Consider the following 26,499-nt stretch of genomic DNA (forward strand, 5'->3'; position numbering starts at 1 on the left):
TATATGTATTCAAGGTTGTTAAAAATCTGCGGTTTGCGTCTTTTTCCATTCGTTTATTTTAATGTTTTTGTTTTGTTTTGTTTTTTATGGGTTTGTTATGTTGTTTGTTTTGTTTTAAATTGTTTGCTTCTTTTTCATTTTATTTTTGTCCTTTTTTTGTTTGCATCGAAACAAAGTCCCATAACACATGAAATAAAGGTAAATTAGTAAATTAAAGCTCCTCGATCGGCACTTCAGTCCGATAAGAATTGGCGGCTTCAGTTTCAGCATCAATCTAAATTTTGATTGGCTGACTTTCTCCTTGAAATCATACGCAGATCTTTATATATGCATGCACAGCACGTTTTCTTGTAAACATTATTGTCTAATCATCTCACCAAACATACACGTGCGTTCAATAGTCTTTCTTACATGTGCCAGATATCATATGTCTGTATCAATTAGCTATACTCATTGGAAGTTCTTTCGTGACGTTGTGGAGGTCGGATTTTTACGTAAAGTAGGGGTAAGTTCAATTTTTGATTCATTGCATAAACTAAAACTCAACATCTTGTAGCAATCTCTGAACTTAATTTGTCTTGAATGGATATTGTATTTAGCAGGAAAAGTCATCCAAGATAATTTAAAAAAAAAAACATTTATCTTGGTTTTACTTCATCACTTCATAATTATTTTTACAATAAGCTTTCATTAGGAACGCGAATTGTCATTTTAATCAATTGTTGCAATACAATTTTTATTGTGTTCTGTGTTCGAATATAGTTGTGCCACGAGCCCGAACACTCCCTTTTTATGCTCGAAAAGTTTTGTTAATTATATAATAAGAAAAACGAAAGTCGCTGGAGTGCCCCCTTAGGCCATTCAGCGACCCCCCCCCCTTCAACTTTCGGAATGTCCGGATCCGCCACAGGACAGGTTCTTTGGTCGGATACTGTATGCTCCAGACAATATGTTAAAAAAAAAACAAAAACCACTGGAATGCCCCCCCTCCCCAGAGGCAATTTCGGAATATGGATCCACAACTGAACATGTTCTTTGGTGGGATATTTAAAAGTAAAGCTATCGAACGCTTAGATGAGATCTCATATTGCCAGACAAATGTGTATTACTCCTTATACTTGACTTGTATGTTATCCACACGTTTTACATAATTACACAACTGGGATAATAAAAGTTTGATTGCATGTCATTGATTGCCAGTAATGATGAGATGATAATCAAAAATGTGATCAAACAACACACACCGCTACATTATAGGATTAGAGCATCACATTAAAGCGTTATCCTTTCGTTTTCTGTGATTGGTTATTGAACCATTATGTCTGTTATCGCCATAATTGTACAATCATGTGTGAAGAGCGTTCACTTCATTACTTATTTATCAATGAGAACACTATGAATTAATCAAGGACCACAAATGCGTGGTAGTTTATTCATGAGACACAATTCCTAATAGAATGCAAAACCCCTATGTTAGAGTTATCTCCCCTATTTTAGTTAAGACTGCCTCGTTGGTCTCAGGGTACCGTGCTCGCCTCGGAAGGTCGTGGGTTCGATTCATGGCCAAGCCACACCAAAGATTAAACTTCTCCGTCACCGTATTTAAAGGGATAGAGTGACAACTGGTTGGCTTGAGGTCAAATAATATATCCGAGGGGGACGGCATGCCTACCTGTGGGCTCTTGCTTCAGTAATTCAGTAAGCTAGCCCAATAAAGGCCCGGTTCAGCGTCTGTTCGATTGGTCAATCGTTCACAGCACCCTTTGATAACCCCTATTGATTTGTTTCCGGCCTCTATCTAAATATAGAACAGGTGTTTGAAGTTTCTATGATATTTGTAAACAGGCTTTTTCCAGGATATTTATAAACAGGCTTTTTCATGATGGGGGGGGGGGGGGTAATACAAACAACTCTGTCGACCCACTTTGGAAATGAAAAGAAAATAGATAAATTGTGAATTTCACATGAAACTTGTCGCTGACCTCTTACATGTATTTGATAACAATTCAAATCAACTTCTCTGTTGTCGTAAAAACTTCGTACAGATGTTAGACATATAAACAGAACAAAAGGGTAATGATAACTATGAACAAATAAACAATATACCATATAACTATCTTGAATTTTCAACTTTATTCTATGAAATAAAAGCTCTGCTTGTAATGCTGAAATGCATCCACCTGTCAAAAAGTTGGTTCGTTCAAAAACAAAATGGCCTCTATGCAAAAAATACTCTCCATTCTGCCAGCGCTATTTGTTAATAGTGCGAGACTCCTTAACCAACAATGGAATAGTTTTTCTAACTTGAAATTGTCCTCTGGTTTTCATTTTGTTCATTCAGGAGCAATACTTAGAAATTCTAAGATATCCTTGTAAATTGACTTCTTTAAAATGATGTACCCGTAACCATTATCACGCTGAAGAGATCGATAAAACATTCTTACGTTAGCTTATGATGTACGGTTTGAAAATATTGATGTAAATGTATGATCTAGTCAAAGTAAAGTGCAAACACTAATCATTTATTGTTTCTCTTGTTACATGCCATAATATTAACATGTACAGTAAAATATTTTAAAAAAAAAGATTAAACCTTTTATATCTGATAACGAGTAACATGTCTGCGGGGCACTGAAGGAACCTTTTTTTTCTTTTCGAATTTCGTTTGGAAGACAATGTAGGGAAACAAACTGTATAATTCACCCTGCAGAATTGTATTCAAAATAATACTTTTGCGAGGACAGCAAGTATATGATTTGCCAAAGTATCACTATATTATGGTCCTTTTTTAAAGCAACCAAGAAATAAGTTCATTAGTAGAAATTATTATCGACGTCCCAATATAATTAATTTGAAATATGACCACGACTTTAAACTATTGAAACTTTGTAAATGTCAGAAATATTAAGAAATGAATAAAGCCTCCTGGCTAGCACTTTTGTTTAGTTGTGTTAATCTGTATATATATATTGTACGTACTCTGTACTTCTATTGTACATGATGGCGATGAGAATACAGACAGTTATGTCATAAATGTTAAACGAATCGATGTTTAACTTTAGTTTAATCGCATTCAGTTTCGGAGTATGAGTCGATTTATTTTTACAACCGTATCCTTTGGCTTTGCCAAAATATCTTGATCGTTTGATTTTTTTCGCTAAAAACGAAATTGGCTAATACCCCTATCAAGCAATTACTCCCGAATTTAGCCGTGTTCCTTTACATCTAAAATCAATTGACCTTTCTCACAGTAATTATAATAATTATGATGTCTGTGAACTCTCTTTTTTCTCTCGTTACAATTCGAAAACGCCCGATCGATATATAATCTAAGTATGAATGTATCTGAAGTAGTTGTTTGACACTATCTGACCTTTTGACCTTGACTTATTTTTCTCATATTTTCAGTCGGGCGTATACCTTGTTTGTAAACTTGGCACAACATCTTCCAGATAAATATCAAAGAAAACAGATGCAATGTGTTAAAACCATTGATATCATTTATCAATTCTTCAAGGAAATCACAAATGCACTATTGTGCTTCGAAAGACGTGTTCACGGAGAGTCTTTGGCCAATATCTAATTTTCTACCTACAATGATGATGTTGTCTAGCGATGTCTAAAAAATGATCAAATTGAATGCAAATGAGGTCTTATGCAGCCTACATACAAACCTACATACAAACATTAAAACTAAATTAATTATCATACTTATACTACATGTGTATGCTGCAGACTGTCTCACTGTCTGAAAAATTCCGTTTCTGAAGCGTATCACGACGTTGTATGCTGATTCTAAGATTTAGAGTCAAAAGAACCAATCTTATGAAATAAAGATCAGAACAACATCGACTTCATTTTTTAGAAGAATTTTATCTGCATGTTTTGATAAATCTCAAAATATTGTATGACCTTGGAGTCTGGCAGAGCAAAGTAAATTGAAGAAAACATTTGTTTAAATCATATCGAGTTGGGTGCACTATACAGCTATAATTTACAGTGTATACACGGACAGAGTTGTTGCACTGTACGGCTGTGGTTTATAGAGTATACACGGGCAGAGTTGATGCACTGTATACGGCATTTGCATGGTCTGTTCTAAGGTAACCGGACTGGGTGCACAGTATGGATAACGTTAATAGTTTGTACCGAGGCAGAAGGGCGGGGTACACTGACTGACTGCAGGATCGTGGTTGGTGACGTATACTGGCGTAGTATATTTTTGGCAGTAGGGCTGGGTGCACTGTATGGCAATGGTTCGCAACATATGTGTAGTCAATACACTGAGGCGGTATTAGTTGGTACTATGTACGACTGTAGTTCATGACGTATATATATATGAGTGGTCTATAGTGAGGTGGTATGGCTGGGTATACTCTATACGAGTGTGGTTTTTGACGCCCGCATTGTCAAAAATGAGACGGTGTGACTATGTTCATGGATTAACTTGAACACTTCATAACCATTAATAATTGTTGTTTGTTTTTGTGTTTTTTTTAATTATGCCTTTCTTAATTCGTTCGGCATTCAGTTCTATTTATGTTACTCCCTACCTGAAACCGTTGATTTCAATCTGTATTGCCAGTCCTTATACCTTATAAACAGAGATATGTGTACACACCAAGGTAAAATTGAATTTAACAGTGATGTTTAGAAGGTCGTGAATTGACCACTAGGAACCCATTTTGAACTACATGTACATTAAGTATTTCCTCAAATGTCATTTTTTCATCGTTTCTACGATTTTCATCTATCGTATATGTTCTTATTTTTAGAGTGCGTGGTGATTAATGTGTTTTACATGTATGTTTATGTTTTTTTTTGGCTTCGTCGACAAAATAAAAAATCCAGTAACAAATTGTTCTCTTTCCTGAAGCGACTAGGTGTATTACAACTTGACGGATATTATGCATAAAGCTAAATGTTTTTTTCTAGATGATGATGTGATGTGTATGTCATAACAGCCTAAAAACGTACCTTTTCCAATGTTTTGTTGGAATGTTACCAGAAAATTGGATATATGTGAGAGATTATAACATTACGCACGCTATTGCGGCACACTCGGTAACGTCGGAATTCGACGTTTGTCGACACTGTTCGTTTCTTGCTTGGCTTGTTTGCTTATTGAAGCACGGGTACAGTAAAGCAAAATATACAATAATTTTTGATTGGTAACAATTAAAACATCTTGAACATTTCTTAGAAAAAACGAACAGATTAATTAATTTGATTATCAGTACTACTGGTAAATTAAATTTACACATGCATTTGCACAGCAGCGTGGAATGCAACCGCAACTGAACATATATGCACACTCTGTCTGTCTAGAGAGGGAACATTGCAACTTTCAAAATTAAAATGTGCATCTATGATTTTATGTTACATGTACCAATAGCAGAAATTTGACCTATCACAACTTAGTATTTCGATTGAAAGAGCTTTCTATTCTTCACGAAATCGGGCTTTCATCAACATCCATTAGATAGCCGCTCATTGATGAAGATTATCATTTCATTTGCGTTTTCCGAAGTAAGAAATGTTTATGACTCCCTTTTCTACATTTTTTTTATCTATTAGCATTCTACTTTTTATACCTTTTTAAAGTTCTGTCAACTTTATTTTGCGTTTCAGTCACTCCACTCCGATCGAATTCCTATAAACTATGAGAATTTATTCTATTCTTTTTTTTTTGTTTATTCTTTCGTTTGTTAATAACACAAAATGAAGATACTTTTAGTCTTTTTGAATCCTATTGAATTCGATTTTTTTGACTCTTCCACTTGCATGTTCGATACTTATAATTGCAGAGACGAGTATAAGTATCTGGTTCTTGTTATCTAAAGCAGAAACTATTTCCATTTTATTTTCCCATTTCCCAATCGACGGAAAACGTTCCAAACGTTCAAAAAGTGAAAGTTCGACAAATCGCTAGACATTCGGTTTGTTCGAATTTTCTCCGTTTTAAACGGTTTAAATCATAAAAAAAAATGAAATATGTGTATTCCTAATCGTATGTACAATTACAAAGTATCATTATTTCATGGAAGAAGTTGCCAACTGATTGTAAAATTGCTTTGGAGCATGAACTTTTCTTAACGAACCCAGAAAATATTGACATCTGACATTTCGCTAGACATTTTCAAAAAAGACGTAACTTTTTTGTTTGTACTGAAAATTTTATCACATGCCGACGTAGAATTGCCGAAATATTAATCGGAAAAGAATATTGTGTGAATAAGTTCTTACATTAGTAATAAAATTTGATTACTGAACACTTTTAGGAATCTGACCATTTACCAACACTTTCATTTTTGCATTGAATATATTTTTTGCCTAAAATTAACGCAATTCCGATAATTATCTCAAAAAGAACACATGAAATTATTATTCCATGCAAAATTTGGCGAATTTCGTACCCTCTGCAATAGCGCAATTCACTATTTTAGCTTTTTTGGACCTACAGTGTGTTACAGCTGACATACGGAATTTTGACGTTTTTATGGGTTTTTGGAAAGTTTAATTGATTATAAAGAATTGGAATTACCATGTGCGACAAATATTCAGAAATTATAATTTGTCCATTATATGCAGCATGACAGTAAAAATATTTTAAAAAGAGTACCGGTGCATATGTTCAAAATCACCAATGATGGTAAAAATTAAAAAGAATATCTCGGATAGAATATAAAAATACAAATCATATAAATAGCAAATTTCGATACCCTACATAAACCAACATCTCTCCTCAGCATGACATAAATGAGATTTTTAATTTTTGTAATGATGAGGATGAATATCGGTCAACCGAAATATTCGGTGTGGTTTTTACCAAGGTGATGTTGAAGTTGTTCAGACATTTATTTAACTTTTTGTTATTTTCTGCATCTTTTACAAAGATCAATCACCTCATAAAACTGGTTTTTGACCATTATCTAGACGAATGAATTTATATAATATATGCATTTGCCCGTTGCTTTGACAGTTCTAACATCGCATTATAGTTTTCAGACTATTTTTTGCTTACTTTGTTTCCCTATACCAAACGTGGTCCTATTTAACAATGTATCCAATAGACTCGTCACATTCTGAGATGGAATTTGAAAAGAATAAAAAGAACAAAACTGAAGTTTCCCGTTTTTGGCTTTATATAACAGTATAAATGTATGGGGCTTAGAATTTGCATCATTTGTGTAGGGGTGGTCGTTACGGTTTTTAAAAGTTCTTATATTTTTCCGCTCAAAATATTTTGGGTTTTTAGCGGGCTTTCGTTAATCAACAGTGGTGTTGTCGTGCGACTATCCACTTTACCATGACTTTACATTTATTCCCTTTAGAGATTCTAGGTTAATCGGTGTTTAGTTAAAGCAATATTTTGTGTCCGTTGCTTGTTTAATACACAATGATGAGGGGTTGTTACCAGAAAACTATAATTTCATTGAAGTATTGAATTAGAATGAAATTAATTTCTCCTGGGTATTTGCATTATTTGTGTAGGGGTGGTCGTTACGGTTGTACCCGTTCTTGTAATTTCCCGCTCAAAATAGTTCTGGTTTTTTGGTGGGCTTTCGTTTAAATCATTCATTCAGCATGACGACGTCGTACTGATCGGTTCGGTTAAATTTTATATGTTTTTTTACTGTATGTGGCTAAGTGTTTCATTTGGAATGTATACTATGTATTACACGTAATAGTAAATTACACGCCGCAGCAGCTTTATCGTGCGGCTATCCACTTTATCGTGACTTTACATTTACAGATTCTAAATGTTGGTTAATCGGTGTTTAGTTTAAAGCATTATTTTGTGTCCGTTGATTGTGTAATACACAATGATGAGGGGGCGCTGTATCGAGTTTGATCGTTGTGTATACATGTACACACATACGTGTGTTCCATCTGTACAATGTTGGACCTCTGCGGTCATATCAAGCTGTGTCCCGCGAATCATTTTAATTCAATTGTCACGCTCCCATTCCTTATGAAATAAAGCTTTTGGTTGATGTTTATCTCAGAACAATTTTGTACTTTCTTATTCTTGTTAGGGATTATAATTGAATTTTAAATAATCTATCTTGGAGACGCCTTTTATTTACAATATTTTCTTTCAGTAAACGCGGTCGTCGTAAGAGAACTAGGATTTGATTATGATTGGGTTGTGAAATAGAAAAGTGGGATCCTAATTTTCTTGAAATGAAAAGACACGAATGAATCGAAAGAAAAATAAAATGTCAGGATCTCATTTTCCATATAATGTAACTGTTTATATTTCTTGAAATTCTGTGTCGAAATGAACTTTGAGAGTAAAGACAGTCACAATAGTCAAACTATAAAACATGGTCCGCCCTCACTGACCTGGATATTTGGCTTTGCTGGGGCAGAACATACGGTTAACCTGACTTGTGTTTATTTTACACACTTTTTTGTTCTATTTCTTGCTAAATAAAATAATACGTTCGAAATAATTTAAAATGCCTGTAGAAATGATGACTTTTACTTGGTATATACATTGAAGATTGGTTAAGACATTATACGTTTATCTGTCACCATTCTGTATAAATGATTAAATCGTATTTCCCAGAGTGCTATTAAATTAGAATTGTCCTACAGAAATAAATCTGTCAGAACTAATTTCAGTTACAATCATATTGATTCCATACCCCACAAAATTTACAATGCATTTCTTTGTTGATGCACAATGTAAGATTTGTTTCTTTCTTACGTAGATAAACGATTTCTGGTACATGCGTATGTAGGTTATACAAGTTATTTGCTGTCAATAGCAAGTGTGGACACAGAGTGGCATTGCCCGAGGGGCAAGTATGGACACAGACTGGCATTGCCCGAAGGGGCAAGTGTGGACGCAGACGGTTATTACCCGAAGAGCAAATTTGTACATACATACGATTTGTCTTGAACGTGTTTGCATTGTCTAGAAAACTTCTCCATTTATTGATATCGATAATTGAATTATGTACATGTTGATAAATATCCATTAACATGTCTTACTAAACATCTAAATGGGGAACAAATTCCACCATGGATTGCCATAAGACAAGTCATATACATATTACAGTGTTTCTTCCTTGAAGTTGTACTTGCATGGATGTGTTGAACTTTATACATGTTAGCTTAACAAAATTCTGGACTCTCAGTTTTTTTTTTAGATGAACAGAAACCTACAGTGTGGTATCTGTCAGTTACATGGATGGCCTTTATTTTAGGAGCCATAACTCAAAATCAAATAAGAACATTTCTTTAGTGGTTAGTAAAATCATATCAAAATTTTCATAAGAATTGATTAACAAAAACTATAAAGTCATCGCACGAAAACCAAGTGAATATGGAGACGCCGACGCCGCTGTCAGCACCATGCCAATATACAATGTTTTGCGGTGACACTATTATATAAAAAAAATACATATATATGTGTATATATAGGCTAATTTGGGGTTTGTGAATGCTCCGTTTTCAATTTCCTAAAAATCCTGTCAATTACTCTTCCTTAGGATCAACTTGTGTATGATTTGCTAAGAATTTACATCTATAAGATCTTTGTTTTTATATTAGTCATAGTTAAACAGTTCTCTAACAAAGGAGAATAAAACTGCGTAATGGAAATATTTCCCACTTACAGTCATGTACTCAACAGAAAACATTCGAAATTCTTATGAAACAAAATTACAATACCGTTATTGGAAGGACTTTAAGACTAAATCCACCGATACTGTCTCACAGTTAACACTTCAAAATCAATATTCCAATTAAATCTTGTATCAAACAATTTTAATCAACTTCTAAATAGTTATATACATTTGTAGCCTGAAAAATGTTTCCTTGGACAAAAAACTGTATACTATAGTACTTGTTTTGCAGCGGTATAAAATATATCCAGAGACACTGCCAGTATCATTTGGTTTCAGAACCAACATAACATTCACTATTTCATTAAATCCTGTAAATTCACAATTTAATACAACTTAGTTATATTTTATTATTATTATTATTTTAGTATTAATGTCGTGATACTAAACAAAACCTTCATCCATTTAACGGAAAAGCGATTCATCCATATTTGTCTATCTGCAAATATAACATAAAAAGAGTAGACATTTATTTTCAATACTTTACAAAAATAATCAAAATGGTTTTTTTTTTTATTTTTTTTTTTTTTTTTTTTTTTTTTAACATACATGTAGTTGTATATCAATGCCTGCTTTTGTTGATCGAGTGTATGGTTTTACTGTACATCTATAATCATATACAGTAAATCTAACTGCAATTCAAAATCAATGTCTGTTGAATATTCTAAGAAAAACATGGCATCACTATGGCTATAAAACATTTTTTTAAAGAACATTGCATGTGCAATTTATTTTATCTTGCACATATATGAACAGTATCATAATAAAATGAGCTCAAACCACAAAGCAAAAAATATCTGAAGTGCCAAATCCCAAATGAGATTTGGCCATTGACTATGTCTAAAATTATTACAATGTAGTTGTTTAGACTTTGCATATTTGGTTTTCATTGTATTCTGAGTTTGGTGTCACTATAACGACTTATTTCATTTCAAAAGTTTTAAATAAAAATAAATCCCTACCTACCGACCCTAAAAAATTTCAGAATGGTGATCGGAGACATAACTTTATTTTTTTTCGGCCTTGGAGATTTCTCATCACATTGACTTTCATGCACCAGTAAGGTTGACTTACCTATCTGTCTTACATGCACTTGAAACTGTTGATTTTATCCCGAAAAGTATTTTGCTGGGTCAAAGATTCAGCAAATGCTGTAGGCTGTACAATATAAGCGTGCAGATCACAAATTGGACCACTCGGTCACGGATCGACATTAAATCTTTAATGAATTGAATGAATGAACGTGGTCACATGACTACTTTAATTTCCCAGAATACACCATGACCCACATTCACGGTATTACGATCCTCGGGGACTGTGTAAACGCTTTGTTGCTTTACACCGTCCGTGAGAGACCCAAAATGATAGCCAAGGGCTTTAACAACTCTTCAGTCCCGCATGAATTACAAATACCACATATGAGTGCAAACCACGTCTAACAGCATTGAGTATATATATGTTAGCACGAAAACAAAAATTAAACCAAGTATAGGAATAGTCAGCTAATGGCCAGCGTCTCTCATATCGTGCAAATGATTTTTTTTTTTCTTGGGGGGGGGGGGGGATTCCAGTGGTTTATATCCACAAAGACAGTCAAATTACCAACTGAATCTGCTAGAAGCAACGATGTCATAGCTTTATAATGCACGAAATGAAGGGTGTAACGGATATACGGAAAGTGCTATCGTTTTCAACTTTATTGTTACAGTGCTTTTTAAAAGCATAGCGCCGTAGCCCGAAGAAACTTTTCTTGCGATGAATTTTTTTTCTTGCGATAAATTACATTTGTTCTTGGTGGAAAAAAAAACTTCAAAAGGTCCCATTCCACAAAAGCTAGATCGGTCGTAATTTTGGGGGTTAAGACTAATCAAAACGGTCAAAACAACAAAATTTATAAACTACTGACTTAAGTGCATATATCTCTACGAAGATGAAACTGGGATTGATTGTATTGAAAATTGCTAAAAACAAGCTTTCATGTTTATTAACAATAATCAGGTTGAGTGAAATGGTATGGATCTCTATACTACAATGTTTATTCCACCCCACAGAAAGGTTTTTTATCCTTTCTACCCCCACAGTTTAAGATTTAAGGTACAAGTGGGGAAAACAAGCATTGTTTTAAATATAAAACTGAACTATTACTTTATAAAATGTGTGGGTTTTCATGAAATTCCATAAATGTATCATAAAAACATTATTTGCATGACATTTATTGTGTGGTACTGTTGAATGGTATAATGTATAAACATGCCAATTAACACTCAGGGTTTCATCCTGATCCTCAGAGATTTTGACCCTCTTTCAAGGTTCAAGGTTGAGAAAAATATTCTCAGGGTTTTTTTTTATAAATTGTTAGGGAAACAAATTTATATCCGTATTCCCAATAAGGAGGCTACCTTACAGAAAAAAATAGTTGTCCAGATCAAAGTTTTTCCTTTGAAACATAATCAAATGTCCTCAAATTCCTTGTTTTCGTTTTCGGACCGGGGGACGAGGACCTTGAGCCTTCCCCCAGACCTCTCGCTGTCAGGGTTTTCATCATTGGTATGTTGGGAAGTATGAATTTATAAGCATTAATTTTATTTAGCATGTGGTAAATACCTTTCTCTCGGTTATTTGGTCGTGTGGATGACTGAATCGACTTTAAATTACCGGTATAAAGTTAACTTGATGGCCAACCATCTTTTTAACCTGGCGTGTCAGATAAACATTTTTCTTAATATACCAATGAAGCGGATATTGTTCTGGTACGTAGTGCTTGAGTTCATGTAATCGGATTTGAATTATAAATCGGTTACTAACTGAATTAAATAGAATCAACAAGCCCTTATCAAAATCATCAACAGATACCATGGAGATGACTTGTCTATCAACAGGCAATATTTTTTACAGACTAATGCCGATGTTGACAGATGTAATGTGTATTGCGATATAAAACTCTGTTTGGCTTACAAGTTATCGGTAAAATATTCTAGAAGGTTCAGACCCTCTAAACCACCCCGGCATCTCCTCCCCATCCTATGTTATCATCATCTTCAAAAAATATAATTTTTGGTGTTAGGCGTATGAACCGAGTTATTATTTAACGAACATTATTTTTTTTTAGAAAATCTGTTATTTTATTTAGTCCTGCTAATTTTTTTTTTTTTTTTTTTTTTTTTTTTTTTTGCAAAGGACAAATGAAACATATTTATTGGCATTAGTTTCAGTGGTGAAGCATCATTTCAATAGTACATCGGAAACATTTATTTAAGAACTAGCTCTGTGTACATAGACATCACTCTCGAATACTTAAATATATACAGTAAATTCTTCACTTTAGACTAGCATTTATTTTCATCTTTCTGTCTTAGATAATAACTTGTCATAACTAATCAGCACCGTTTCTATAGCTAAGTCATATGAACAATCTGGTTACCTTCCCCAGCGTGGTAGCAGCCTCTGTCCTCTGAGAAAACAACGGGATTAATCATCTAGAGGATAATGTAAACAAACGTTCTAACACCTCACCATTTGGATTACTTTTTCAGGGCTACCGACAACAGCCTGCATCAGAACAGTAGACATGGCAGTGTAACAGAATAAAACATAAAAACATGGGCATTGGAAATAGATTTACCATTACACTAACTGGAGGTAGCCCATGGGGGTTTCGGTTGTTTGGTGGAGAAACCATCCCACTACAAGTCGCCAAGGTAAGGTCATTGCTAGTCTTACAGCATGTTTTTAGTTTATATTTTCTTACAAAAGTTTAAGTGTGTGTTTTTTTTCAACACTATTAGCTTTACTTTCATGTATGTTTCTCTTTGACGACCAGTTAGTGGTGACTGACAATTATTCCATGTGGTACATGTAGTTACCGTAACATGTTACTCAAATATCAGATCCCTTGTAGAAAAAAAATCAGTCTTCTCGTGGGAATGTTTGTTGAACCTACAGAAATATGTTGTTGTGGTAGCTACTTCTTAGCGGTACGCTATCAGTAGTTATTCACGATACACAGCCATTATATTGGCGATGCATGACAGCATATTAGTATTTAACGTCGTAGAACTAAATATATGTTATTAGTATTAATATTACCTATCTTTTAAAATAATTTATGATTAAGTACATCGGATGTTTGATCTCACGTTAGCATTCTTGTCTTCGAAATTAAATGCTTTTTTCACAATATTTTATAGCCTTCCCTCTTGTTCAAATGGAGATTCGTTTTTTTTCTGTTGTTTATTATTTATACTTTCTAGATCATATTTTTATTCAGAAGTAGTGAAGTAATGTTTACTACTGCTTATCATAAATCATCACTCAATTATGAGTTAATTATGAATCAACGATTATCTTCAAATCTAATTGATAGAAGGAGTAAACGTTAGTATCATAAAATTAAAAACAGATGCACTCTATAACCAGCAATTATTAGTTACATAAATGTTATTACGCGCTTCACAGCCAGTGGTTGCTATGTCTTGGCAGTTATACACAAGGATCAGACAAAAATATTTTGTTCCCATGGCAACGTAAACAAAAAATACTCAAGCAACAGTAACGATGTAGAAGAATTCCATCTTGATATATACTTGATATATTTTTCTTTGCCTTTTGCTGAGATAAGCAAATAATACAAGTAGAGGGAAAATGGAGCAACACAAATGCATAGAGAGCCCAGAATGGTGTTGCATTTAGCATTTTGTAACCATTATAGCAAACATTGGATGGTACCTATAGCCCTACCTGTATGAGATAAATGTTTTTATAACATTTGAAAAAAGCTGCGTAATAAAGCAATCATCTTGATGTTAAGCACACGGTCTGATTTTTATCAGAACTATCATAGTTTTTTTAATCGAATATTTAGCATTCAGGTACATCTTGTGTGTGTATCTGATAGAAAAAACAAGAAAATAGTTTTCCTTGACAACTCGTCCGGCACATTTTGGTCAAGTCAAAAAAGTTGAATATGGTTCTACAAATACAATTACGCAGAAAAAGTTTCAAGGGCATATATCTTGTGTAATACAACTTACGAATTATAAAAAGATAAAAACAGAGCTTTTTATAAATACATATCAATCTGTATATCCAATCTGACAGAGTAAACTCCTTTACTGTAAGTAAGAAGTTACATGTATATTTTTCGTTGGTCCTGATTTCCGTAGATTTTTTTTTTATTACACAGTTTTGTTGTGATTACTTTTTTTTTAATTATTTTTCATTGCCTTTTAATCAAGCTAGAAATTCTTTTTATTTCTTATTGCTTATCATTATCATTTCTCTTTAATCTAATATAGTCATAATTTCTAGGTCCGGAAGAAGAGCAAAGCTGATTTGTCTGGTATAGAGGAAGGCGACGAAATTTTGAGTATCAATGGAATTTTAATGTCTGGAAAATCTCATGAAGACGCCATGTTTCTTGTCGATAATGCCGGAAGCACGTTAGCGTTTGAGCTTTCCAGGTAAGTTTTCCCGTACTCTGAAAGGAAATCTAGTCAGGCTTGTGTCCTTTCACATTATAGAGATACACTTAAACGACCAACAAAAACGTATTTCAACTTCATTGAAAGGATTTTCGATCTTGTTCCACTGTATAAGTTAACCTGACCATTAGTTGGCTTAAGTCCATTTATGATCTAGGCAAGCTTTATATTCTAATCAACTTGTATACTAAATATATGGAATAACATTATGAAAAGATTAACTGGGTCGGTTACATAAAAAAAATATTAGCCTTAGCGAGCGTTCTCTTTTAATTGAAACGCCAACAGCATTGGATAATTAAAGGTTATTGAATGGCATTTTCCATATCGCCCTTGGCATCAGCCGGATTCGCAGTCGAGGGCTCATACCAGGGCGATATGGAAAATTCTATGTGATAACATATTTTATCAAATATTTTCTGGCATAAAACAGAAGGGTATAATAATCAACAATTTGATAAACCAAAAGTTTAAATAACAAGAAAAAAAAGAAAGAACAATTCTTTGTTTAAGTAATTATGAACAAGAAATTATATCTTTGCTGTCTTTTGTTGTTGTTTGTTTGTTTGTTTGTTTGTTTATTTGTTTTGTTTTGTTTTTGTTTTGTCTTTTTTGTTCAGTTTTATAGGGTATAATTATGCGCAAGCTTATTCAATAACCGAAACTAAAAAACGGACTGATAATTAGGAATATTGCCAACGACTGATAACGATATTGCCCTAAGCTAATGACTTTCCTTTACACCCAATATTATTGCACGTATCATGAATTTAAATTTGTGACAATGAAACTTCAGATACGTGTATTTACGATATTACCTGCTGTGAGCGATATGACTTTTAATTAAAAACTCAAAATGCCGGAAAAATTCTCCCGAAGGCTTTTATAAAGACGATGTAAAAGAAAGTGCATGTCCTTCATCTTCTAGTATGCCCATGAAGTAATTTCAGATGCTAAGATTTATCTATTGATAGTTAATTGAAAGGGTTCCTCTAATTTAAAAAATGGCATAGTAATAAGAATATATATTCTTTTTACAACTTCATTCGTGTAGTCCTAAGGTTTTTTATTTGATAAAAAAGATTTTATCCAACATTGATTTCTCAAAACTACCATGTGGTATCATAGTAGCACATCTGTCTAAAATAAAGATATTTAAAACAATAACTGTTCGTAGTCGCCCTAGAAACGGAGAATGCACACGCATCAGGCAAACGAATGATTTACAAACAGACTGCTTGGGGTATATCTTGTTTTTTTTTTTTCATTTCTTTTTCTTCAGTGGAGTAACAGCCTATGGTAAATAAATATGAATGCCATTTTTAAATTTATATATTTTTCAAACAAGTTTGCCTTGAAACTCTCTTACATATTTTTATATTTGAGTACTGCATATAGTTAGAGGGTTAGCATTCGTCTTTATATGTTTATTTACAGGGGCGGAAAAAGAAGTCAACCAGCGCAAGTTGTAAATGGTCATGATGTCACACTCCAAGCTGACGACAGAAATCCCCAAAATTTAAGAGCGAGTCCTGTGTCGTTTGGGCAAAGATCACAAAGTCCATATCAACAACAGATTAAAGTACCAACACCAAGCTCTAGTCTCAGGTCTAGTCCAATAACAAATAGAACACCGAGTCCGTTTCAACCAAAAGTTACGAAATCGTCCTTTACCAATGTTAAAGGAAATACAACTACCCATTTCCAAACCAGACAATACCAAGACCAGACGGCTGACGGTAAACAAAAAAGGATTGTGTTTCAGCAGAGACAAACAATCACTCATGCTCCAGAATTTCACCCAAAAGTTGCCACTCAATCATCCCCTAATGTTTGGCAACCAAAACAATTTTATTCAAAAGAAAATGTTTCACCAGTAAAAGTTCCGAATTTTAGCGTGAGAAATATTAAGAATACGATTATGGCTTCACCGACCTCTGTGAAGCAAGGACCGCCTCTTCCGCCAAAGCCGCTGCAAGAGAGGAAACACTTCGAGAAGAACATTCATGTCTTTGATTCATACGACCGTCAATATTTTCCAGATCCGTGTATGTTTAGTCATGATTATCACTTTCCAGAGGTAAAAATGATCGACGATGATGACGAAATAATTGATACCCATCCTCATGAAGATGAATTTCACCATCATCAAAGTCACTTACCTGTGTTTGCTCCAAAGGTCGAGATCAGTTACGAAGATTTTGTCAATGAACAGAACCTTTACAACCAGCAAATGGGCCATAGCGAAATACCTCCAGCACCTCCTTTGCCACCGCTCCCAATCCGAAGGGTTGTAAGTTTGCCCGAGAGCGAGGGTACTTGCCCAGGTACGCCAGATACAGAATCAACTGGCTTCACCATGAGAAAAAGTAAGAATTGATGTCATAATATTCTGACACCCCACAATCATTTTAAGATGTCAATATCCGATGATTTCCATTTGAGCGTGTTTATTATGATTTCTTGGATTATATTAAGGCATGGATTCGCTGAAATATTAACAATGAATATGGACAAAATTTATTGTTTCAGAGACGTCAATTACTGCATGATTTCTTTATTTTTTTCCTTTTTTGTCTATAAAATTTTGTGATGATTCCAGTTCAATAAATATCAAAGAACCTTTGACCGCGCAACAATTTAAACAAACATAATGAAAATATTCCACTTGCTATTTTTTTAGATTTGGTAGGCTAAAACAATGAGAAACATATAGTTTTTATACGTCCGCAAACAATTTGCGGTTGTTTAATGGTGTGGCGCTATCGTCGTATGTGTATTGTCGTCCGTAGACATGTTGAGTACCAATTAGAATAGCTGTCTTCATATATTTCATGCAGGCCCAAGCGGATCCAAATATTTACATTCCGAACTTGTATAACGCCGGTATTAAACTGATAATCGTAATTGCAGTTACCATAATCGCATCATGGCAATGACAGAATCAGTTCTTTCAAGTCTTTTCTCGAATAAAACGCGCTTTTGCCAAGAGTTACTCAGTTACTCAGCTACATGGTTCCTCTAATTAGTTTTGGTCTACGTGTGTCGTTTCGGGAAATAATTTCCTTTTGTCACTTAGAAAATTGCAAAAAAGGATAATCGTAATTTCAATAATAAGAAGTGAAGTGATAATCAAAATTGGGTAGAGTTTTGTTGAAAGAGGTTCCAGGCTATTGTTTGTCTCGGTTTTACAAGTGTGTGTGTGTGTGGTTTTTTTGTTCTTGTCAAATTTTGAACAAAAGGGTAGCCAAACCCCCGAAACCATCTTGATGTATCACCCAGTGTATCGTGCATTTATAAAATACGGAGCCTTTCTTTGCATTAGACCGACATGCTGGTCAATACTTTGGTGTTCATGTTATTGTACGTGTCTCTGGGACTTGGTGTCCAGAAACTAAGCGCTTTTAACTGACTCATATGTGTCTATGCGACAATTTGTAGCACTCGAGATACATTTACATAGCTCTCCAACTGAGAAACAGTAGTAGTTGTAGCTAGTTGAGAGGTACATGCATCTAAGGACAGGGTTTATTTCAACGATTGTGGCTTAAGTTTGAATGATTTAACGGTTTCGAACTGGAGGTCGATAAATTGAATTTCGACTTTAGAATTTAGAAACTTGGAAGGACCTGACATCCAGAAGTTTGTAGTTCAGTTATGCAGGATGTAGGAGAGGTCTGTGTTCATTCACCTAGGTGTTTCATGTCCTATTAAACCGACATCGGACCTGAATATTACGGAAACTGGTGCACTGCTACGATGCCACGTGAATTTTGGTTAACTAGTGTCCTTCGTAATCAGTATGGAGAATCTAATTTAATATTAATCATTTCCAACTATAAGCTTGTGCCTAGATACGTTTCAAGTCGATCCACGTTCTTTACTTTTAGCTTATGCCTATTTTTGAAATTTGACGTAAAAATTCAAACGATCGATATGAATTGATTCAATACTTTGATTTTTCTCAGCATATGCAGATGGAAATCAGTAGTTGTTCGTATTTGTTACCCCGTTTGTATTATACCCAAGTGCCAAAAGCTATTAAAACGACCGCAAAAAAAAATGCGTTGCACGGTCTTATATTAGTTTGACGCTGTCGTCGTCAATCCGTGTCGTCGTCTGTAGATACTTGGTTTTCCTGCATAACTTGAATTTTAGTTTGATGATCTTCATAAAAGTTTACAAGGTTCCAAATCACGAAAGAAAGGTTGATATTGATTTTGGTTTTGAATTAGGGGTAAAAAAAAAAACCAGCATTTCATATAATTTAACTATATAACTCCAATAAAAGCAAAATAGGAGTTAGAACCAATCAGTTTCCTGATGTCTTGATGGTAACACTAGAAAAACGGGATGGATCTATTTTTGTTAAACTGTATCGCAATTTGACATTCCACAAAGGAAAGTTAGGGTTGATATTAAGTTCTTACTGTAACCGCATATAGGATTTAGGGCCCGAAAAGTTTACATTTCAAATCTTTCTAATCGCAATCAAAATGAATGACCGTATCAAGCTTCAGTGGTGTGGCCATACTCACCCAAACTATAGTCGTCTCAAGCTGCACCCTTCAAAGTATTTTGTTTTGATTTTATTTATTTGATTTTATTATTTACTTATTTTTTTTTAACTTTTCCAGGAAACTGTTTATTTAGAAATAAAATATCAAATATTTTACTCATAAACATATATCCCAGTCTGTCTCATACATGTGTAGGTTATAAACGTCTAAAATTTGTTCTGGACATCGATATTTATTTTTTTTTATTGAATGTTAAGTTGAATGAAGTACAAAAAGTGTAATATCAAAAGAGGATTTTAATATTAAAACTATTTATTATTTTCTATCCTTAGTTGGATTTATACCGTAAAATGATCTGTACTAGTGCTGTAAATTGGAAATTTTCTACATGTATCTATTTTCGTAAGAGAGCATACGTGCATCCTTGACTAGCAATTATTATAATTAGCTTGTACATAACGAATCCACATAATTAGGGAAGAACAAGGACAATCAGAGTGATGGGTACCCGAGGGGTAATCCTAGGGGGTTATTATATTTTATTATATATGTAAACAAAAACACTACTATTGTAGTCCTGAATTGAACGAAACTACAAGATGTTTTTGAAGTATTTCTGAAAATATTTATTTTGCCGAAAACTATTTGAAAATCCGTCCGTTCTATGAACGTTCTCCCCACAATACACTACTGATATGCAGTTCATCAAAGCAAGAATCTTATCGATCAAAAGAATGTAAATATAGTATAGCTCGTTATACCAAACTAATGCGTACAATTCTGGTGTACAACAATGTTAGACAGATTTCTCCGACGTCTTAAGTTAAGATTCCTTCGTTACATTTTCCCCTCATCATAGAACAACATATAAAATTAGAGTGTCATTTGCTTATATTCCTATGTCAGATTTCAGAGACTGGCTATACTAGTCTTTTCCATAACCGACTACATGTTGTTGATCGCAAAACTGTGAAATATTTACATACTAGTAATAAAAATAATTATATAAAGTTACTGGTCGTGCTTGTAAAAAAAAAATATATCAAACTACTGGCGACAGCCCTATTTGCCATTGATGTTAGCATAAGTAATTTCTAATCTATGTTTTAATCTTTTCCACAGTATTTTCTTTGGAATGAGGCTTTCTTTTTTTTTATTTTTCTAGAGAAGATGTACTCTGATTCTGCCTTTTTTGACACACCTGAGTCTAATTACCCCACTATCGAGGAACAGATGGAACTATGTAAGAAAATTGCCCAATCACTGACGTCGGCTGCTAATCGTAAAGCACGTGGTGCCAAGATGTTTGCCAAGAGAAAACGAAAATCGGCGAAGTGGATACACGACGAGGAGACGAAAGCATCATCCGCGGGCGACATAGCTGACCTCCGCGACCTGGATAGTGAATTTATTATCACGGACGGGGGTGCCGGGCCTTTGTTTACCTTTCGTATACCAAATATAAAGGCAAGGCTTGCAGTAACAGATCCGGAGGGCCACAAAATGAGCTTATCCCAAGATGAATTCGAACGACTTAGATTAAACAAGAAGAGGTGTGATCATCGAGTTGTGTCACCAAATACATGTCACAGTTTGGTCGCGGATCTTCAGTCTCCTAAAAACCGTGGTGCCAAATTATTCCAGAAGCGTCAGGCGCGGTCAGAAAAATGGGTGATCGATGAATCTAACGCAAAACGACCAGATATTGTTCACCGGTCCACTCGACTTGAGACCATGTTGTCACCTAAACCTACCAAATCACCTTGGGAAGCAGCCATGGATAACCCTCTTGGTACTGTTGACGGAGCTTTCAATCATTTGGATCATAAGGACAATTTACAACAAATAAACAGAAGTTTGCAGCATGTAGGACAATTTTCACCACAACCTGTTTCTGTGCCCTACGGTGCGTCGCGTCCCAAAACAAAACTCGTCAATACAAGTGAGTTAGAGTTATTGCAAGGAGAAGACTTCAACAGAAAAGCTAGAGGATGGTGTCCTGTACAACAAACTACAACACGTAAGTTTTTAATGTTTCGTGTGTTTATCTTGCTCGTTTGATAAACTTTTTTTTCTTTCTAAAATATTTAAGTTTAAATGCTTATGGAATATTTAATGTTACTTTACTAATGCTCTGACTTTGGAAAATTGTAATTAATTGTGTTTCTCGCATGGGTTTAAAGCTTATTAAAGATTGCAGTTTGCAGTTCAGCTTCACAAAGAACTAAACTTCCTTTAATCGAAAAAACGGAGTTTGCTTACAATGACTTGATGCAGGTTTGTTTTTTTTTTTATTTATTATGAAACTTGAACGATTCTTTGAATGATTTGCTTGAATGAACGTGCGTTTTAGAGCTTATACTGAAGATTTATTTGCTTTCAGCGACAGTATTGTAAGTATACACCCATCTGTTATTAATGAGTACTTAATCATACTAATACATCCAAACCATGACTATAGTTATCTGCCATTTCATTTTTAGGGGCTAGGGTCAAATTTCTTTCCTGCTTTTTCAGAATATTTTTATTCTCCAGGCGCCGGAATTTTTTTTTAATATGAACAAAAAACTTTCAAATTTCAAAGTTGACAAAAATTTGAACCTAGCTCCCCTTATAAAGATCAAATGGTATTTCCATAAGTCATATTGATGAGAAACTTCTTGACAGATGTAGAAAACCCCTATCTATTGTATAATGTATTGACAGCACCGAACATAAACAAAATTGCACCGAATAACTTCTGTTGACCTTGGTGTTTTGAGAAGTTGATAACCTACCAGAAACGAAATAAGTGACACGTACGTAAAAGAGATGTACATGTAGGTCTAATTAGTTTGACAACTTATTGCTAATCCCAACAAATATGTTTAATCTAACCATCAGCTAATGTTATTTTTGTTTGAGTTTCTGCTAGTAGACCATTTTTTGTGTATAATTAACAAAACTTCGTTTAAAACATATGGAAAGAATGGGAAAAAGCATGCAAGTAGCTTATTTTCAACTTCAACAGTACCAAATTGCAAATATGACACGAATTTGTAAGTCAGTGTGGGAATAATATTTGTTAATGCTATAATTATGGTATTCATGAAACTTTATATTCCTATAAAATAATTTTATTTCATGTGAAAACTTTTGCACCGAACATCAGTATGTCACTTTATCTGTTTGACGTCACTTCCATCGTATGCTAAGCACTGATTACGTAAAATATCAGCTTGTAGCTGAACATCTTTTTAATCGATTCTGGCATCTGCAAATGTTTACCATTACAAACAGATTTTTATTGATAATGCTATCAGAGTTCACAGTGATTCGATAGAAATGGTTGGCATTAATGGTATCTAATTTTGTTTTTTTTTTTCTAACTCTCATCCTTTTAATCGTGGAATGAGAACAATGTGAAGTCGTTCACGACATTGGCTTCTAAAAGTAAAAAAATGTTCAGCCACTGGACCCATTTCATAAAATTTATGGAACTGGCGTTAACAAGTACTACTAACAACACGTAGAGAAGATAACAAGAAAGATCATCGAATGCTTCTTCCCTAATTACTATTTAGAAAATTAGTCTTGGATAAATGCCCCCTTTTTTCAGCACATCTTTGTTTATATAATGTAATAGGTCGATGTTGCATGTACTTGTGATACTCTTAGAAGCACAAAAAAAAATGGTATCTAGTCAAAGTTCCTAACCTGTAGACTGTTTTGTCTCTGAAGTCGCCGGTCTCGAGCGAGAATTTAAAAAGTTGTTTAAAGATGTACTTTTACTAATTATGGCACATTTTAATGCAGTACATAATGTTTGAACATGTCATTGAGTTTAATACATAACAAGTATGGCAAAAGACGGCTATTCACAAGTTGACTATAGACTACTGTAACAAACTACTGCAGATTGTATCCTTGATATCATGTGATGTTAGACTCTTAATTCTCCCCACTCTACACACACATTTACGAAGAAAATATAATGTTAAATTTCTTTCAAGTATTTGAAAAATAATGGAAAAGGCATAAGAAGGGTCAAGTTGTTTTTCCTTTTAATTTTCATCATGTTGATCGTATGTTGTTTCTTTTGTAGGTACAGAAACACGGACATATACGCAGTCAGAGAGCTACCCGCAACAGACTTTTAGAGAAAACCCCCCTCTTGCTCCTATGTCGCCCGTAAAACAAGAAAATTATAATAGAAAAATTCGTGCATGGAATTCTGGTCCGCAAACATCAAATTCATCTACAAAAACTGAAACTGTTAAACGCACAGTAACTACGGAAAGTAATTACGGAACGCATCCGGGACGGAATCAGAAAAAAACTAACTATAGTTACAGCCATCAGCAAACTATGGGAGAAATCCCGGGGAGCGATTTATGAGTTGGATTTATCATGGTTTGGTTTCAACTGTATTCAATGTAATCACACCTTCCAACCAAATGTTCCGATTGTAAGTCTTTCCGGGTGGTAACTTAGTTGTGATAACTATGTGAGACAGATAGACTGAGTGATAACGTTAAATTTCTACACTCGTGTATATATATATACATATATTAACATTGTTCTTTTATTTACTTTTTTTTCGTTCCTATGGAAACTTAAAAGCATTCCCTCTTCTGTGTTATTAGCTTGCAGCTACCTCTCCGTGATCTCGATTATCAATAGACTTGCTTCTTATCTGTTTTTGAGCGCGTGCCAAGCAGAGGATACCTTCTGCACTGCATTGTGGATTTTGTCACAGGTAATATCGCAAGATCTTTTACCTGAATAACAGCAGTGATATTGGTTTACATAGCAACCTAATTTGGGTTTGAGCCATCCTCTATAATGTGATAACCGTGGCAGTAATTACTTAGATACAGTAGTTTCTAACTACTTTCTGTGTTAGTTATGACACTGTTGTCATAATAATTCAGAATGGTTTCATCATGAATGCAACTTGCTTGCTCGAATAGTTTCTTTTTTTTTTATATATATGTGTGTCTTTTAAACAGATAGTTAATGAAAACAATTTTCAAGGACTGAATTCATTTATTTTATATCTATTGCTCTTCGATCACTTTTAAACCTTTATCATATTTTCTACTGAATCTAAATTTCGACAGTTCAGCTTTATAGCACACATGTAATTCAGTGACATAAAATGGCTGTTTTCTGGCCTTTTTAACTAAAGACATTTAGTTTGTTAAACTTTCCTTCATGATTTCTAGTCACTAGACATGTGCCTGTTATGTTTTGGTATATCTTAAGGTACTATAGTTATGTAGACTAGAAAGTTTGGAATGTTCTCTCCATACGTTGTGGAAGTATTTATAAAAGTAACACACGCATTAGTCTTTACACTGTTATATACACATGTGTGAGAGTACAGTAAGAACTGTTTGTTATATTACGAGTGTAGCCCTTGTTTTAAACAAGTTCTCAATAAATTTGAATGGCGTTTTCTTAAGTGTTTTATTTGAATAGAAAAAAATGTTTATCAAGAAAACAAAGTGCACCTTGATACATCGTACCCCCAGTCGTTTATAGATGCATCGTACCCCCAGTCGTTTAAAGATACTAGTACATCGTACCTCCAGTCGTTTATAGATACATCGTACCCCCAGTCGTTTGAGAGGCCGTATTTTGTATTCACTCTATCTGTCCAATCTTCTGGACGAAATATTTTCCATTAAGAGTGATTCCAATACTTCCTGTTTAACGGTGATAAAAAATTGTCATATGTTTCTTTGCTCAAACATTGCAGAACTACATGTATTTGTTTTGGGGTATTTTTCTTAGTGAGAACCTCTGATAGAAAAAGCAAAAGTTCGAAGTTTTTGTTAATTTTGATCCTTTTCTAAGTTAATATTATGGCGTGCGCGTGAAATCAACTTGACCAAATAGACATTGTGATGGATTGACGATATTACGCATAAATATATGTTCGTACAAAGTGCGCTACTTTCCATGCACAACATTGTATGTAAAACCTCTCAATTTTTTAGGGCTTTGAGTAATAATATGTGTACTTTGGATTGTAACTTTATGCGAGTTGAAAATATTTTCGAAACAAATCCACGAGTTCGAGTTTTTAATATCTCGAGATAATCCATGCCAAGACTGTTTAATTTGGGGTAAGAAACTTATTTAAACGAACGTCTCGAATGCTGCATTATCGTCGTGTGTTATGTTTGGATTGACCCGGCTGAACCCGGAACGAAAGCCTACAAATTATCTGGAGAATCTTCATAACTCATATTGTACAGCATTGTCAGTTTATTATTTACCTTCTTTCTGAATTTTTTCAAACAAATCTTTTCATATAAATTTATATAAAGCTTTATGTCATTTGTAGAGCCTGATATACAGTAACGGACCTAGAATTTCGAAAAAAGGGGAACGCGCTTCGGTGATTTCTAGTGATTTTCTATACAATCAACCAAAATTTTCTACAATAATGGGACGCACAACCCCACCTGCACTTGAATCCGCCTATGCTTAATATGTGAATCATAACCCACTAAAAGGAGGTTTTATAGGAGACTGGTACATTTTGTAGTGGCATTAAATCAGTTTTATCAAATTGAAAATGTCTTTCGAAAGTCTGTTTGAAACAACAAAAGTACTTTTTATACATTGAAAAAATCCTTATTGACGACATAGATATATGTTTTGGTTATGATATTGTAACTAGGGACTCAGAATTAGTTACAGAATTAGATAAAATCTAGGCTCGTGTGTTCAATGCATCTTTGTCACATTTTCTATTGGTGTAAACGGTTATGTGGTTCCAAATAAAGTGTTCATAATCCTTGGTTATAAACACGCTTTTTTATTTCATATGTTTTATTTATATTGCATTTCTTACTACAATGTACTATA

At 34.1% G+C, this 26,499-nt stretch overlaps 1 protein-coding gene across 2 annotated transcripts; it reads left to right on the top strand.

Annotated features, from left to right (window-relative positions):
* The first annotated feature begins 448 nt into the window (after positions 1-448).
* On the top strand, positions 449-25,079 carry LOC148618790 (uncharacterized). Of its 2 annotated transcripts, XM_088577999.1 has the most exons (6): positions 449-505; positions 13,172-13,336; positions 14,946-15,097; positions 16,556-17,487; positions 20,804-21,658; positions 23,723-25,079. In XM_088577999.1, the coding sequence occupies exons 2-6, from the start codon at positions 13,238-13,240 to the stop codon at positions 24,013-24,015; spliced, it is 2,331 nt and encodes a 776-aa protein (XP_088434125.1). In that variant the 5' UTR covers positions 449-505; positions 13,172-13,237; the 3' UTR covers positions 24,016-25,079. The 2 variants fall into 2 exon arrangements, with proteins under 2 accessions (XP_088434125.1, XP_088434126.1); XM_088578000.1 differs by lacking the exon at positions 449-505 and having other exon boundaries at positions 13,103-13,336.
* Positions 25,080-26,499: the final 1,420 nt, after the last annotated feature.

This window comes from Perna viridis, chromosome 4, assembly GCF_037379345.1.
Source record: "Perna viridis isolate PV_CMFRI_1.1 ecotype Kerala chromosome 4, ASM3737934v1, whole genome shotgun sequence".
Classification (NCBI taxonomy): domain Eukaryota; kingdom Metazoa; phylum Mollusca; class Bivalvia; order Mytilida; family Mytilidae; genus Perna; species Perna viridis.